At 38.1% G+C, this 16,113-nt stretch overlaps 1 protein-coding gene across 1 annotated transcript in view; it reads left to right on the forward strand.

Annotated features, from left to right (window-relative positions):
* TOX (thymocyte selection associated high mobility group box) overlaps positions 1 to 15,253 on the forward strand; it is a 217,914-nt gene extending 202,661 nt beyond the window's left edge. Inside the window, exons 7-9 of the mRNA XM_041473687.1 lie at positions 2,332 to 2,718; positions 11,795 to 11,946; positions 13,824 to 15,253. Of these exons, the coding sequence (XP_041329621.1) occupies positions 2,332 to 2,718; positions 11,795 to 11,946; positions 13,824 to 13,860 (576 nt within the window). The 3' untranslated portion in view covers positions 13,861 to 15,253. The remainder of the gene's footprint in view (positions 1 to 2,331; positions 2,719 to 11,794; positions 11,947 to 13,823) is intronic.
* The last annotated feature ends 860 nt before the right edge of the window (positions 15,254 to 16,113 follow it).

A 16,113-nucleotide genomic window follows, 5' to 3' on the forward strand; every position in this document is an offset into this window, starting at 1 on the left:
AGAGTTCTTCTCAGAGGTGTAATAAGTGTTATTCATCTCTGACCAGAGACTCTGCAATTCCTCTTAACATAATTCAGCATTTAAAGTATCAAATTATACTATCTATATGTCTGTAATTTTATCAGTGTGGGCCATGCATCCACCACTTACGTGTGAACTCAGAATTGTCCAGTAATTAGATTAGTTCCCTGTTTCATTGTTAAAGGGGTATATGGCAGCATCTTTGTAGTAACAAATGAAATAGAAGTGTATATCAGTATGTCAGCAAAGGCTTTTTGCAGCACTCACCTCACCAGGAGGATTAGTTTAGCCAATCTGCCCTTAGACACTTCAGGAGCAATTATCCCTGCTTGGACCACAGAGACCCTGCCAGCTACATCATGGAAAGACCAACTGTTTCCATGAGGGGACTGTGCTCTCAGTAAAACTTCCAAGTCTCTCAAGAAAGAACACAGCCTGCACCTCCTGTAATGTGTAATAAGCATGGGACACCCAAGAGGAGTCTCCTGACCATGCTGCTAATTAACAAACTTCTGAATTGCTGAAATTTCAGCAAACCTGCCAGTCATTGCTTCTACACTCAGGAGTGTTCTAAAAACACAACTGGGAAGCAGGGAGGCGGGGGGGAATTCTTCCCATATTTTCATGAACATTAATTCAGTGTTTAAAAAATAATATCCAAATAATGGCAGATTTTTCAGCTACTTTCAGGCTTTTATGTCTGCATCTGAATCCTGGAAACATGAACATAATATATACTGCACACGTGTGCACCCACACGTCAGCAGAGCTAGGCAGATCCACAGAGACAGAGATTTACATTAATTTTTTCATATTCATTTAATTTTCCTTCATTTACCGAAGCAAACAGGGGGTTTTTGACTAATGGAACTGCAGTTACACATAGGGAGAAGGAAGTTATCATTCTCATCTTCATCATCGCATATAATGAAGCAATTTCAGTAACGCTCATGTCAACGGATTGTTGGTGATGGTGCATCCTTCAGAAGGAATACAAATAGACTTCACTGACCCTGGAGTGCTGAGAGTAAAATGAAACTTACTCTGACTTGTAAACTGAGCAAACATGACACGGAGATCACAGAATAAGGGCGTGTATTCCTCTTTCAGCCTTGTTTTGACAAAGTGACTTTTTCCAGAGGGACATTTCTGCCTTTTTTTTTTTCCAGCATGTTTCACCTTTCACTGACTATTAATCCCAGTATGACTTAACTTCAAATTATGATTCCCACCTATAAGCATATGTGAGTTAATTCTTAATGTTTTTTCTCATTTATTTGAGCACACAGTTGGCACTCCAGATATCTAAGAAAATAAATGTATGAAAAACATTGAGTAAATTGAGTTTAACCAAATGTAGCAAGTTCTAAATATTAGAACAAAAAGTATTATTAAAATTCATATTCATTAATGGAGAAGTTTTACTATTAGTAACTTTAAGAAATCAGGGCAGACCACAATATTTCTGAAAACTGCAGTTTCTCACAGTCTATGTAGTATTCTTCTAGCTTTAGACTGAAGATAACTTTCCTATATCTGGTGCAGGTTAACATTTATACAGCTATAAGTTTTAAACAGAATTCTCAGAGCCTTATGAATTGGATTAATAAAGCATGTTTTGCTAAAAGAGAAATTATTCAAAGTATTCCTATTTCTCTTAAAGCGTGGCCTATGTAATATGTTTGATGACATGGATAGTACTCCAACACAAAATATTTCAAAATAAAGGTATTGGCACAGCAACTAGTGTATTTATTCCATGCAGCAGAACAGATGAGGATAGGGTTTAGCCTCTTCATCATGTTGACTAATTGATAAATAGCTTTTAGCAATACCAATGTATATGGTAAAAGACCTTAAAAATCTTATCCATAGTTTGCAGGTGGAGAAACAAGGCATGTCAAAAATCACTACAGAATATTGCTATAACCCACCCTCCTAATTCTCCTTTCAACTAGGCCATGAAATCTGAGGACAATAATAGTGGCTGCTTATGTGAAAAAATGTGTCAGGCTTGGTTGCCTTGGTTGTGTAAGATATTAGATCAGTGATGGCAGTTCCAAGTTTGGATAAAGAAAATGCCAGGCTAGACCAGGAAACTAAGGACCTAAATTACTTGGGTTTTTTACAATGTTAAAGGCAAAAGTGCAATTATTTTTCTAGAGTAATAAGCAAACTCCAATTCAAGGAAAATTTGATGGTCCAGATAAATGTTTGCCTATGGTGTGGCTCTTAAACAGACTTCAGGGGGGTAGAACAGCCATATTTGGTGACTACTAAGCATTTTCTGATTTTTGTTTTTCCCAACAGAGCTACAGCGAACCTGTTGATGTTAAAGCCACCCCACAACCTCAGATGATGAATTCAAAGCAGTCAGTGTTTCATGGGCCTGCCCAGGCTCACTCTGCACTGTACCTCAGTTCCCACTACCACCAACAACCAGGAATGAATCCTCACATCACCGCCATGCATGCCAACATCCCCAGGAACATAGCGCCCAAGCCCAACAACCAAATGCCAGTGACTGTATCCATAGCAAACATGGCTGTGTCCCCTCCTCCACCGCTTCAGATTAGCCCCCCTCTGCACCAGCATCTCAACATCCAGCAGCACCAGCCGATCCCAATGCAGCAGTCCATTGGAAACCAGCTACCAATGCAGGTCCAGTCTGCTTTACACTCACCTACAATGCAGCAAGTAAGTTGGGGCTTTTCAGTTCTCTCGGGAATTATTTTATTTCTGGGAAGGGCGTGGGGAGGGGAGTCATCCAGAAGCTGGCATAGTGAGAGACATTTAGATTAGCTTTAATTTTGCAGATTCAAAAACCATGGTAGTATATGCTTAGTCTTTCAGGGGCAAGAACAAATGAAGGAGTTTAACTAGATGATGGAAAACTGCAGTAGAAGTGTTTGTGCTAGGGACCTTGTCCATCACTGCCCATAGATCCATCTGCAAATCTGTGACTTCCCTGAAATAGTGAAATGCAAAGCCTTCAGGAATCACACTTTGCAAACAAAAGGCAGGCATGTCTAGAAAAAATATGATTGTAGCTTATGCTGTTCTCCTTGTGCTGACTGTGATGTGGGACTGTCAGAGGAAACATAAAGTAACCCAGGTTGCACTGAACATGCTAGATTAAGTGAACATAAGTGTTTTACATTACTCCACATTCACAGCTCCATTTTGCTAAATAGATATACCTTCTTTTTACTGGAAATAAATGGGCTATGTCCACCATCCCAATATGGGGCTTTTTTGTTTGTTTTTTTTTTCCCCTACTCTGAATGTTTTAGAGAGTTGATTCTGAATATATTTCCTATGAGTTCTGAGTTAATGCAGACCATCCATGCTATTGTGCCTTCCAGGCTTACAGAGGAGCATAAAGAGAGCAGATAAACTGTTGATTGCATGAGAGAAAAATTCTTTTTGTATTGTATGAGATCTGACTATCAATAATAATATCTTGCTTTGCAAAGTGGCATTAAAATGAAAATTTTTTGAATGGAATTGCAAGAATCTACAAAATTTGTATACACAAAACTTGTCAGTACCGGCTGATAATACATAGTCATGAACTTGCTCCATGTTTTATATTTCTCTAAAAATTCACCTTTGCTAACAAGGCATTTGCCTTTGCTTTCCAAGCCAGAAACATTTCATGTCAAGACTGGTCTTTAGAGTTGGAAATACTTGAACACAAACCATAGCTTCTTGCTGGGAGAACACTTTAACAGGGGAAAAAATTTTCCAAAGCAGAAAAAAAACCCAAAAGTGTTGAAAGCAATTTGTACTGATAAACTTAGTTGTTCAGGAGATAAATCAAGATATGCTCAGGATGATTTGGATTTAGTCAGAGACTTTGATCTTAGTCTCAGGAGTGATTTGGAGTAATCAAAAAGGAAAACTTGTGAAGTGTTCCCAACTTTTTCCTAGTTCAGTCAATTTTTCACTCTCAGAGAAAAGACTCAACAGACTTATGACCACACATATGTGGAGTCACGTATTCATGGAGATTTTCCTGCAGTTAGTGTGAGTGTTCCAGAAGAGCCCTGCTCAAGTCTCAGAGAAACTCAGGAGCTGACTCCAAGCCTGGGCAACTGGAATAAGCTGGATGAAGTCCTAGGTGGGTGAGCCAGGAGGGTCTGTCTGGAGATCCTGAGCCCAGAGGAACCCTGGTTGAACTGCAGTCTCAGAGCAGTGAGAGACAAAGCAATACTCTGGTTCATTTACCAAACATGAGAAATTACATCTGTGATGGCCACCTGTTGAGATCCTATAGCTATATTTCAATGAGTTTTTATTGCACAGTCACTCAGTCTTCCAAGTTCAGATTGTTTGCCAGCTTCAGTGTCACTAGTGTATTAGCTGTCCAATGCCGAACTCCTTATGTCTTTTCCAGAATTGTTAGGCATCATTTACTGAATAGATTTGAAAATCTGTCTCTATTTAGTGAATTAATAGTAGAGTTGGGTCTAGCAAAAGATGCCATGCAGATGTTAGATACTTACATATTTATACATGAACTATCATTTTTGTATGAATAAACACTTAGGCATTACTCTAAACTCTGTGCTAAAGAAAAGGTAATGTAGTATGAATCTGCTGTTTTATTTTGCCAAGTTGCAAGCTTGTAGCATAAGGTGTGTGCATCCATGGTTTGAGAGTACTTTCAGTCATCTGTGGGATATATGGCACACAGTTGACTTGTTTTTAGCTTAAGAAAAAGTACAGGACCCTTGGTTGTAGAAAACAGGTCTCTAGAAGTCGGAATGTAGACCTTTATCACAATGAATCTTTTTTTAACTAGGGATGATTACAGTTAAGTAAAAATGCTGTACCTCTGTGTTCCTGTTAAACACAACATTTTAGGTCAAATGCTTTTTACCAACTCATATTCCTTAGTCAGAAAGTCTGATGCTTTTAATGAAGATATCGTGGTGAGATATTTCTGTTTCACTCAAGGTGCTTGTTACTTGTTGAAATGCTTCACTGCCATGCTTCACCTACATCTCTTTAATCACTGTAATATCTACAAGCCAATTTATATTTCTTACACTCCTGCTTTTGCTTTACGGTCATGCAGCTTTTGAGCTCTGGAAAGTCTATGTCATTTCACTTTGGAATATTTGTTTGGGTTTTTTTTTACATACAACAGCTTATAGAGTTTGTGAATTGAATTTAAATATAACAAAATATATATTACTTTAGAGGGCTAGAGGTGTACTAACAATACCATGATTTGCCATGACAGAACAGAACAGAACAGAACAGAGCAGAACAGTGGTATCCTGCTCAGTTTCTTAGGTATGACCCTTTTTAGACAAGAAATGGTAGAAAACAAAAAGCCAGGATTTCATACTGTGTTAGAACATAGAAGACAGGTTGGTCACCAGGAGACAAATAGCAAAAAGTCAAGAGATTACAACCTAAAAGTAAGGACCTTTCTGACTCAGTTGTCAAAGGACTCTGCTCTCCCTCCTGGTTGAAACAGAGCAAACACTCTGGTGATCACAGAGCTTGTTAAAGAGGAAAAGATGTCATGGGAGAAAAATTGAGCTCTCCCAGCAACTCAGAGTCAACAGCAGTAAGGAGAAAAGGAGGCACCACACTGTCTGTCTGGCCTATGGTGAGGAGGAAAGGGGAGTCTGGATGTGATGTTCAGTCCCAAACAACGCTGTGTAGAGCACTCTCCTGAATAAAAAGCCAAGAAGAATGGAAGAATATGAATTCTGAGAAAGCAGAGCAATAGTTGCTTTTAAAGCAACATTTTTGCACTTCCTCTTCTCTCAAGTTGTTTTATTTCCTCCATGCTTAGGTATGGCCACCATAAACCTTTCCAAAGACTCTATGAAGGCAGCAAGAACAGAAACTAGTTAACATACCACTCCCCAGGGAGTGAACTCCTCATACAACATTTTCCTCTTTGGAAGCCTCAGCACTATTCATACTAAATAAACTAAAACACTAAAATTAAAAAAAAAAAAAGAGGCAAATTTCATCATGTCACACTGCAGCATGGAGCTTAATAGGCAAGAGAAGAGTAAGTCTGCCAACTTATTCTTCTCAGAGCAGTTTTCTACTGCAGGTGTTGGCTCACCTGGCTGAGCATCTTCATTGCAAACTGTGCTGGAGGCATGTTAGAAGTAGAAATCATCAATTGTGGGTTTTCTTTTTTTTCTTTTTTGTTTTTTTTTCTTTTTGTTTTCTTTTTTTTTCTCTTTTTTTTCCCAAATATCCCTCTTTGAAATAGTTCCTGTCTCACCAGTGTGACACTCAACAATAGCAGGCTCTGCAAATCCCTGCTCTCACCATATCCCCTGCTTGAACTCTTGCTCTGTGACATTTGGTCAGTCTTTTTCTCCAGGAAAAGGAGGATAGTTTCCTATCAAAGGCCATCTTGTAGAATATCTGAAGGACTGCCAACTCCAAGAAAAACCACAAAGAGATCCAGATTTCAGTCCTGGCAGGCAGGAACACAGTTCTCCAGAAAACATTGTGCGTGAAATTCACAAACTCTTCTATGCAAACTTTGAGGAGGGTCTGCTATGAAGTGCTGACCTGAGGAGACAGTTCTGTTCCCACTGCTTCCAGGACAATGAGCTGGTCTTCATCAGCTCTGCAGGGAACAGCATGTCCTTCTCCATATCCAGCACTCCTTGCCTGCACGTGTGCAGCTGCCAAATCGAGAGTGACTGCCAGCTGGAGATCTCCTTTGAGGATCCACAAAAACGACAGAACATCAAAAAAATCAAAAATGTTGGTAGCCAAAAGTCCTCAGTGGCTGCACAATTTCTGTTATTTTTAAAATCAATTAACTCTGTGGAGTATGCAGCTGATGCAATGCATCCAAATTTTTCTGAAATGCAATGTAAAATTTTGGTATTAGCATTTTAGTCATATGCCTAGCATTAGTAATTGTTTTTTAATTTCTTTTAAACAATCTTCTCTATTTTGAGTTAACTAAAATGTATCTTCTCAGAAGTTGATTTTGTCTTTTTTCTCTTCTGTTCCAACAGTTAATGAATAAATTTTAAAAGGGTCACTACTGTAGGCCTTTGGGGTTCTTGTTTACAGTGATAATCCTTTAAACTACATAAAAATGACAATTATCTCTATTCTCATACTTAGTTTAAAATTAGATCCTGATTTTTATTTTCTTTAACTTCTAATTCTGCAATTCATTATATTTTTCTTAAATATCATTAACAAGAACTGTGTTAAAGTTTTACTTTTCAAAGTCAAAATCCACTTTGCTGTAGTTTTTCTTTTATCCACCTTTGACACATAGGTAGACTCACAGTAGATTTGAAGAGTGTGATTTTTCTTTCATTAAATGCTCATATGAGCATCTTATCACTGTATAATTTTTTGACTGATGCAGAGTTGTCTCTCTCCAGTCTGTTTCTTAGGTTTGACATGATGTTTAATTTTTACTCAGTTGGCCTTAGATGATTTGATTATTAACCCTTGTCATTCAAATCAGCACAATTTCTCCAAAGTTCAGGCTGAAACAGCAGCTGGAGCTGCAGCCTGTTTTCACTTGCAAGGTCATTCTTTCCTTTCTCTACTCGCATGGATATTTGCGCCTCTTTCTGGGCATACACCTCTACCCAGCCTGTTCAATGTGCTCTTTGGTGTGAAGAGTGATGAGACTGAGGATTCACTCCCTCCTTAATGCACCCAGATTTTGTTAAAGAACCCTTTTAAGTAGCCTGACTGGAAGCATCACCTTCCCTGCTCAAAATCCTTCACCCAAGCCTTGCATGGGATGGTCAGTCCCATGTCCAACTCTGTCCCATTTCAGTTCACAGGTAGAGGAAGCAAAACTAGATTCTTAATGTCTAGTAGCCATGGCTGCAAGTACCTATGCATGACAAAGCACCAGAAGATTAATGTATGCCACTTTTTTTTTTTTAATAATAACTCATTTCAGTCTACTTTTAGGTTTTTTTTCTTTAGAAAACAAATGTATACAGCAAGATGATTGCACAGCCTGCCAAAAATAATAACCTCATTTTTTCTGCTATATATTTTATATACAGCAAACTCAGGAACCTGCTGTATTTGTCCAGATTTCTTCTTCTTTTTTTTTTTTAAGCTTTGTCTTCGAATGAGGTCAAAAGAAAAAAAAAATCATTAATATCTGTCAACTTCCTTTATAACCTTAAGGAAAAATCTTTGTATGATATCACACAGACAGATTTTCAATTTCCTTGTGTAATAAACAGATGCTTTAGGATTTGGATGTAATTTAAAGGTTTAAAATATCACATTGAGATTGATGAATAAATCAGTTGTGAAGACAAAAACATTGATGCCTGTTGAAAATACCTCTCCAGACAGGCAGGAAATGAAATTAGTTCCTAGTAAAGTGTGGAGATGAGGATCACTCTTTAGTTCTGCTGCAGGCTTTTTAGGACTTGCTACAGTAGCACAACGAAACTGCTAGGGCTACAGAAATCTAATTAAAGAGCAAATGTCCCTCCTGACATCAAATTAATCTTTATCAAGTTCCCTATTTTTATTTCAATCTGGGACAAGAAAATGAAATTTAAAATTCTAGGCATGTTGCAAAACAGTTGGTGATTTTCTCTTGAGCATTACAATGCAAAAACATTCACCATTGTTTAATTAGACCTCGAAGCACTCATTTTCTGAGCACTTTTTATTTCATCATTGTTTGTTAAAGGCTTACATATATAATACCCAAATATTTACCACAAGCCTGGTACAAGGCTGTTTCCCTCTGTTGTACAGATCTATATTTTCAAAGCTTTTTCTATTGATGAAAAAGCTGAAGTAAATTTTGTTTGCATCTTAAACTGTACCATACTTTATCAGTCCTGCTTAGTTGAGGTTGCTTAAATGATTTGACTTTAACAAGCATGCTTTCCATCGCCCACAGTGCCGGTATTCTGGTAGCCCTCAACCCTCCAGAGCCACCACTGAGAACCTTCTAGGACTGGAGCCTGGCTCAGATACCCCTGCACTATGTTGGCATTTATCACCTGAGTGTGCCCTAAGAAACAGAGCCCTATCCCAGGCAGCCGTAAACTAAATAGACTTGTGAGGTACAAGATGAAAGCATTGTTACACCTTATTTTGCAGGTGGAAGAATTAAATTTGGCTCTGCAGCCCCAACCTTAACATGAGAGATACCAATTCAGTCCAAACACCCATGCACATGTGCTTTGCTGGAGAGACTCAAAGCACTATGGCTGTGGTCACACAGAAAACCTGAAAAAATATGAGAATGCATCCACGCCCAGTTCCTGAGTTAAGACCCAGGACCATTCTCTGACACCTAAGCTATTAATTTATCCTAATTCCAGAAGAAATGGAATGGATATTGTACTGATGGTTTCTTCCTTGGATTTGGAGGAAGTCTCCTTGCTTCATGAGTGCTGTCCAGGGAGTTTGTGGATGCTCCCTCTCCCTGGAAGTGTTCAAGGCCAGGCTGGATGGACCTATGAGCAACCTGGTTTAGTGGAAGGCATCCCTGCCTACCAGATGGTCTTTAAGGTTCCTTCCAACCCAAACCATTCTATGGTTTAGGAGTACTTGAGTCTCTGTGCCTGCTCACTTGCATGCTTTGCTACTAGCTACTGTCCCTGTATAGTGTTTTTCTTGTATATACGATAGATCGGGGTATTTGCTACCAAAGGTAAATCTGAATGTCTGGGGCAGGATGTGTTTCTGTGGCTGGTGTCCTCTTACTGCTAAATTAAAAAGGCTTTATGGTTGATGTTTTGTATAAAAATGATGAAATGGTATACAAACCCAAATTTTCTGCCTTCTAATTACACAAAACTCCAATTAAAGTCATTGGGAAATCTGCTCAATTACTCTTTCCTTTGGATCTGTTGCAGGTATAGGGGTTGTCTCTGCAGCTCGCTGCACAGGTTTAGAGCCTGGTGAAAGGGCAATGCATGAGCATGGGGGTTACAGTCCCCATGGGTGTAACACCCACCATGGGAAGGCTTTATTTAATCTCATTAAGAGGGCAGTATATAAATAACATGGCAACTAGATGCAGAATTCAGCTGTGAACTTGCTCACTACTAATGGTCTGTTTCTTGGAGTCAACAGGGACAAAGTGAGGTTTCCAAGAGTGTTTAAGGTACTGTAGCGTTACTCAGGGTATTCTCCATATGGAAAAGATTAAGAAATAAAGTTGCAGTCATTTATGGTCTAGACTAAAACCCGTGATAAGTATGAGTGGAGCGAGGTGGCCGTGCACATGAGAGGTGGGGCAAAACACCTGCAGAACCTCAGGGAATAACCAAGGAAGAGAGATGAAAAGAAGGAAGTGATGTTCTATTTGAAGGAAGGTAATTTCTGTGGATGAAGGGGGACATGGGTGATTTGAAAACTGAGAATATTCATTTATCTTGACAAAGGGTAGTGTGGCCGCCTTAAACCTGCAGAAAAAAAACATCTGTCCACAAAACTGAAGGCTAATGAAGGCTACATAAGAAAAGCAATCACACAAAATGCACTAACACTGAATTAACAAAAAGCTGTGAGAGTTAATTCTATCGATTTTGTATGTGGGCTTTGGCTGGAAGGAGTGAGTTTCCAAACTAGGTATCTTGGTGCAAGTTCCATTTTAGTTTCCAGACTACGTATCTTGGTGCAAGTTCCAGCTAATGAAGGCTGCATAAGAAAAGCAATCACACACAATGCACTAACACTGAATTAACAAAAAGCTGTGAGAGTTAATTCTATCGATTTTGTATGTGGGCTTTGGCTGGAAGGAGTGAGTTTCCAAACTAGGTATCTTGGTGCAAGTTCCATTTCGGATTTAGTAGCTATGCATCCAGTTAACTTCAGTGAGAATTGTATGCCCTCGCCTCAGGAAGGATTTTGGTCTGGATTTTTTCAGTAGACATCGATTGCTTTAATACAACATTCCTATGATTTTACCCAGTACAGCTCTTCCTACTTTACAGGAACATGATGTACAGGGTGAACCAGATACACAAGCCTTGAAATTTCAATTGTTCTCCTGAGTTTTAAACACAATATTTAAACATTAGAATATATCAAATGGCTAAAAATGATTATGACTTTTCATATGACAGAAAATTCAGGGAGCAGGTTAGATGTCTCTTTGTAACGTCCACTTTTTTTTTCTCATCTCCTTGGTTTCAAAAGGAAGTTATTCTGTGCTACTTTCACTACATTAGTCCAACAACTGTTAAAAAGCTTTGGTTGAATTTCCGTTTAGTTGAGAGAGAAGTGCAAATAAAAGAAGCAGCAGATGGTCCCTTTGTGACTGAATGAAGAAAAAGGGTTTTGAGAACAATACGTGAATAGGTGTAGTCTAATAAAACAGTCAGCCACCTGCTGCCTGCATCCTTCAAAAAGATTCTGTTGCATATTCTGGGAATTAGTGACTAGTGTGTATGCTTACATTTAATCTAAATGGAAGCTCTAAGGAGCAAACAGACCTTTTTGTCCCAGTGCTGATTGAGTTGTTCTCTTGGTTTTGAATTGTTTCTGCTCTGTCTCCTTTAGTTCTGTCCTGTGACTGTGTAACAGCAAACAATGCTTTGGCAGCATTTAATTTCTCAAACTGAAGAAAGATTTTAAAACTTAGAAAGCACCTACACATCTTGGCCTATTTTAGGTTTTATAACCAAAATCACACCTGGAAAAGAAGTATTCTCTTATAGCATTGCACAGTACAGTCTGCATTTTTACTTTTTTTAATGCACCCAACCTGTTACTCTTTTTCCATACTTTGTAATGTGCTTGTTTTCTCCTCTAGGGATTTACTCTTCAGCCTGATTATCAGAATATCATCAATCCAACATCAACAGCTGCACAAGTTGTGACCCAAGCAATGGAGTATGTTCGTTCAGGGTGCAGAAATCCTCCAGCACAGACTGTGGACTGGAATAATGACTACTGCAGTAATGGGTAAGCAGCCAGTGAATGCCACCTTGTGTTGAGCAACATTCATGACACGAGTATATGATAGAGAATTTGGGAACAGCATTGTTGCCCGTTTCCCCACAGTGTTTCTGAAGTGTATCTGTGACGGCCCTGTATTTATTCAGCAGTTAGTCTATAGTGGGAGAGCAATTGTTCAATACATACATTTATTAGACATTGTTGTCACCTTATCACAGCACATACACTTTCTAGGTCTCAGAGAACTTGCATTCTATAGAAGATCAGAACTGAAATCTTAGGGATTTCAGGAGTAAGAAAGAAGTTTTAAGATCACTATGTCTCAATGAGAGGCAAATGACGTGAACAATTTTCTAGTCTGGGTCATGAAAATAACTAACTTGGATCATGAAAAACCTCATCAGTGAGAAGCAGGGCTGATACATGGCATACAAGATACATGGAAGAAAATGGCATGAAGAACACTTGACTGTAACCAGAAACAAAACACCATACCTGTAGGAGCCCTGTGTCCTCAATATAAGGTTAGTAACCCCTTCAAACCTTCAACTTCTGGCAGCATGGTTTTTGTGGAGCCATGTTACTGTGCCAGGAACTGCCTGGAAACATTTAAGACTGAACAGAAGGTATCTTTTCAGTTTTAAATTATAGATGTTGTGCCTTGTGAACATGCCCACCAGCCTGACCTCCCCTTGATTAGCCTGAATCCCCAAGGCAATGGCAGATAAAAGCTCTTGGGTGCTCCCAAAGTGCCAAATCTAGCCGAGACAAATGAACAGAAAGTAGAACTAAAGAACAGTTTCATCTATTACATTTACTTAAATCAAAAATTTCACTTGCCCTATTGTTTTAAAGTGTTTCTGGAACTCAGAATGGAATAAAAATAATTTTCTGGCTACTAGTTCAGAATAACACCTTTGCTACAACCTGCTAACACTGAGGTGTACTCTAGCTAGTCTGAACAGCAGCATCATTCTTTCCCATGCCTATCACTGTTGCTCCATGACTTGGCCACTTGTTCAGCAGAACAGTTTCCCTTCTGTGCTCTACCACCATGTCAATATATGTGCTGCAGGCCCATGTTGAAGTCTATCCAGCCCACAGACTTTTACAACCACTTACACTGAGCTCTGAATAGACTGTCCTCTGTAAAATGAGCCACAGCCACCTGTGGATTTGATTCCTGGTCTCTTCTGGAACAAAGCAATGTGTCTTTGTTCCCAGAAGTGCTCTCCAGATGTGCAGTGGGTGTAACTTCCCATCCCCAGCAGGTATGCCTGTAGATAGCCCACTCTGTGTAGATCAGCCTTTGTAAATCCATATTAACTTAAACTATCTTTGCTAAGCTTCTGCTGTCCCCTTGCAAATGCTTACCTGAACCTGCCAGGACAGCACATTTTGGCTATATCTCTACTGGTGAAACAAATGTGCCAGAGGCTCAGTAAGTGGCTGACACCCATGTTCATGCAATGAAGCTCTCGTGCCTCTAAGGAAACTGGCTGCTTCTTATAGGGCACTTATGGAGCATCACTCCATAAGTGATGTTGAGCTTGGAGCTCTGTGCTAAATCCAGAGCTCCAAGCAGTTTTTGATAGTCAGTGCCACCAGCCCACTAGTGCAGGTTACCCTAAACCAGTGCTCAAACCCATGTTCCAGTCCTGTGCAATTTTAAACACAGATGTGGCCTCCAGGTTGCTATAAGTTACTATGACTTTTTCTTATTATTGCCATGGCAATGCAGCTGTACTTCAGTGATATGCTTGGAGTTAATGACATGCAGTGGGGTTGTGGGGCTGATCTTTTTTTTTTCTTGAAGAATAGAACTAAAAATTTTTCAAATATTAAAAAAAAAAGTCACATTTGTTCTTTTTCTCTTTGAACAGGGGCATGCAGAGGGACAAAGCACTCTACCTTACCTGAAAATCTGAAACACCTCTCCTTTCCTTTCACTGAGGAATGCAGGGAAGTCTTTTCATCATGGATTGCTTTATGCAGTCAGGGCAGTTCTGCATTTTATTAGAAAATACAAGTTGCTAAGCACTTAGGACTATTTGAGCTTGTGGGTCACCCACTCTGGAAAAAATAGTCTTGCTTCTTTCCTTTTCTTTGTTTTTTTTCCCCATTTTTTCTCTTTCTTTCTCCTTTCCACCCCTTCCCTGAGATCCTCTAACGGACATTGCTTTTCTTCTTCCCTGAAGGAAACTTGGACCATTCAGATTTTATGTTGGTTTTTGCTGTGAAGTGCTGCGGTAGTAACTGCCTTAGCAACTGTAGATGTCTCGGATAAAAGTCCTGGATTTTCCATTGGTTTTTCATAATGGGTGTTTATATGAAACTACTAAAGACTTTTTAAATGGCTTGATGTAGCAGTCATAGCAAGTTTGTAAATAGCATCTATGTTACACTCTCCTAGAGTATAAAATGTGAATGTTTTTGTAGCTAATTGTAATTGAAACTGGCTCATTCCAGTTTATTGATTTCACAGTAAGGGTAAAATTGGCAAACATTCATATTTTTACTTCATTTTTAAACAATGACTGATAGTCTATATTTTCAAAGTATTTGGAGAAAAAAAGTAAAGTAGTCCCAAATTATATTAATTAAAAATATTGGCTTTGTCTCGTGAAATAAATACAAAAAACTTAGGAGAAAAAACTAATGTTGATAAAGAGCAAACACATTTATTTTGTACTGCCTAAAAAAAATGCTTTTTTTTTAAAGAAAATCACTTTCTGTGTACTGGTTAGTAAACGTCATTTAAGTCCTTTTATGTATAAAACTGCCAAATGCTTACCTGATATTTTATTAGATGCAGAAACAGATTGGAGACAGCTAAATTATAACCTCTACATATGGCTATGTATTATTGTTTCTTCATACTGTGTCTGTATTTAATCTTTTTTATGGAACCTGTTGCGCCTATTTATGAAATAATAAATATAGGTGTTTGTAAGTAAATTTGTTAGCATTTTAAAGAGGTTTCTTTGACGCTTTAACTTTTGCTGGCACAAATTGTTCACAACTGATGATGTGAATACTTTATTTAGTTTTTACAGTGACAAATATAACAACAAACCTGCTTTAATGGCAGAAAATGAAGGTAACCAAGAACTATTTCTCTATTTCTTTGGTTGTTATGGAAAATAAAAAAAGGTATTTTAAGTAATTCCCTTTTTAAATCATTGTAGGAGGAAGTTCCCCAAAACTAAGACTTGAACAAACAAAACTAACTGAATAGAACTTCATAACACTGCTTCTTGAAATTTCATCATGTTTTGTTAATTTGTCAAGTGGAATAAACATATTACCAAAAGAAATGTTACCAAATATGCTTCAGCCATTTTATTATATATGCAAAAGTCCTGCAGAATTTTAGGAAGTATATCAGAAATATATCCTAAAATGAAAGGTAAGTTCAACAGCCACAGAGAAAGGGATAAAAACATCCAAAAGAAGGTATTTTGTCAATGTTTGGGATCAGGGATATCTCTGAAAATATATTTCTGGATGATTTTGTCCCAGATGCCTGTCCCATTAATGGACACCACCACTGATTTGTGTTTTCTGTGTGAAATAAAGTAAGCAATTCGGATAGAATACGCATTTGGCAATGCCATTGGTTTTTTTTATAAAACAAAACAGAAACAAAGGCATGCTTGCTTCTGAATGATTTCAGGCAATGTACAATCAGAATCACTTGGCATGTAATAACTAATAAATAATGCAGATCAGATGTGATTACTCAAATAACTGTAGCTGAGAGCTCTAATTTTCCTGTCTTGAAACTGTATGAGAACTTGTGATTAAATTCACAGTTTATTGTTTGTCTGTTTAGTACTTTAGAAATATACCAGCGCTACTAATTACCCAATGTCTTCTATTTATTATATTACAGTAAACTACATTTTCCACTCATATTAATTCTAAAGAGAAAAGATAATTACTGAAAATGAGAAAAATCAACTTTGATTTTGACAGGCAGTTTTCTTTTTTCTTTTATGGAAAAGAACTGTGTTATCTTCATTTCTTTTAGAGCAGGTGTGCAGTCACATAAAGTTGTTAATTTCGGTATCCAAGCAGAGTTCGAAATACAAGAAAACTTTAATGTAAATAAAAAAATACATCATGAATAAAATACTTATTCTGTATGAACCTCTGGCTAGTTGGTGTCTC

This window comes from Pyrgilauda ruficollis, unplaced genomic scaffold, assembly GCF_017590135.1.
Source record: "Pyrgilauda ruficollis isolate IOZ18807 unplaced genomic scaffold, ASM1759013v1 scaffold30, whole genome shotgun sequence".
In the NCBI taxonomy this organism is placed as follows: domain Eukaryota; kingdom Metazoa; phylum Chordata; class Aves; order Passeriformes; family Passeridae; genus Pyrgilauda; species Pyrgilauda ruficollis.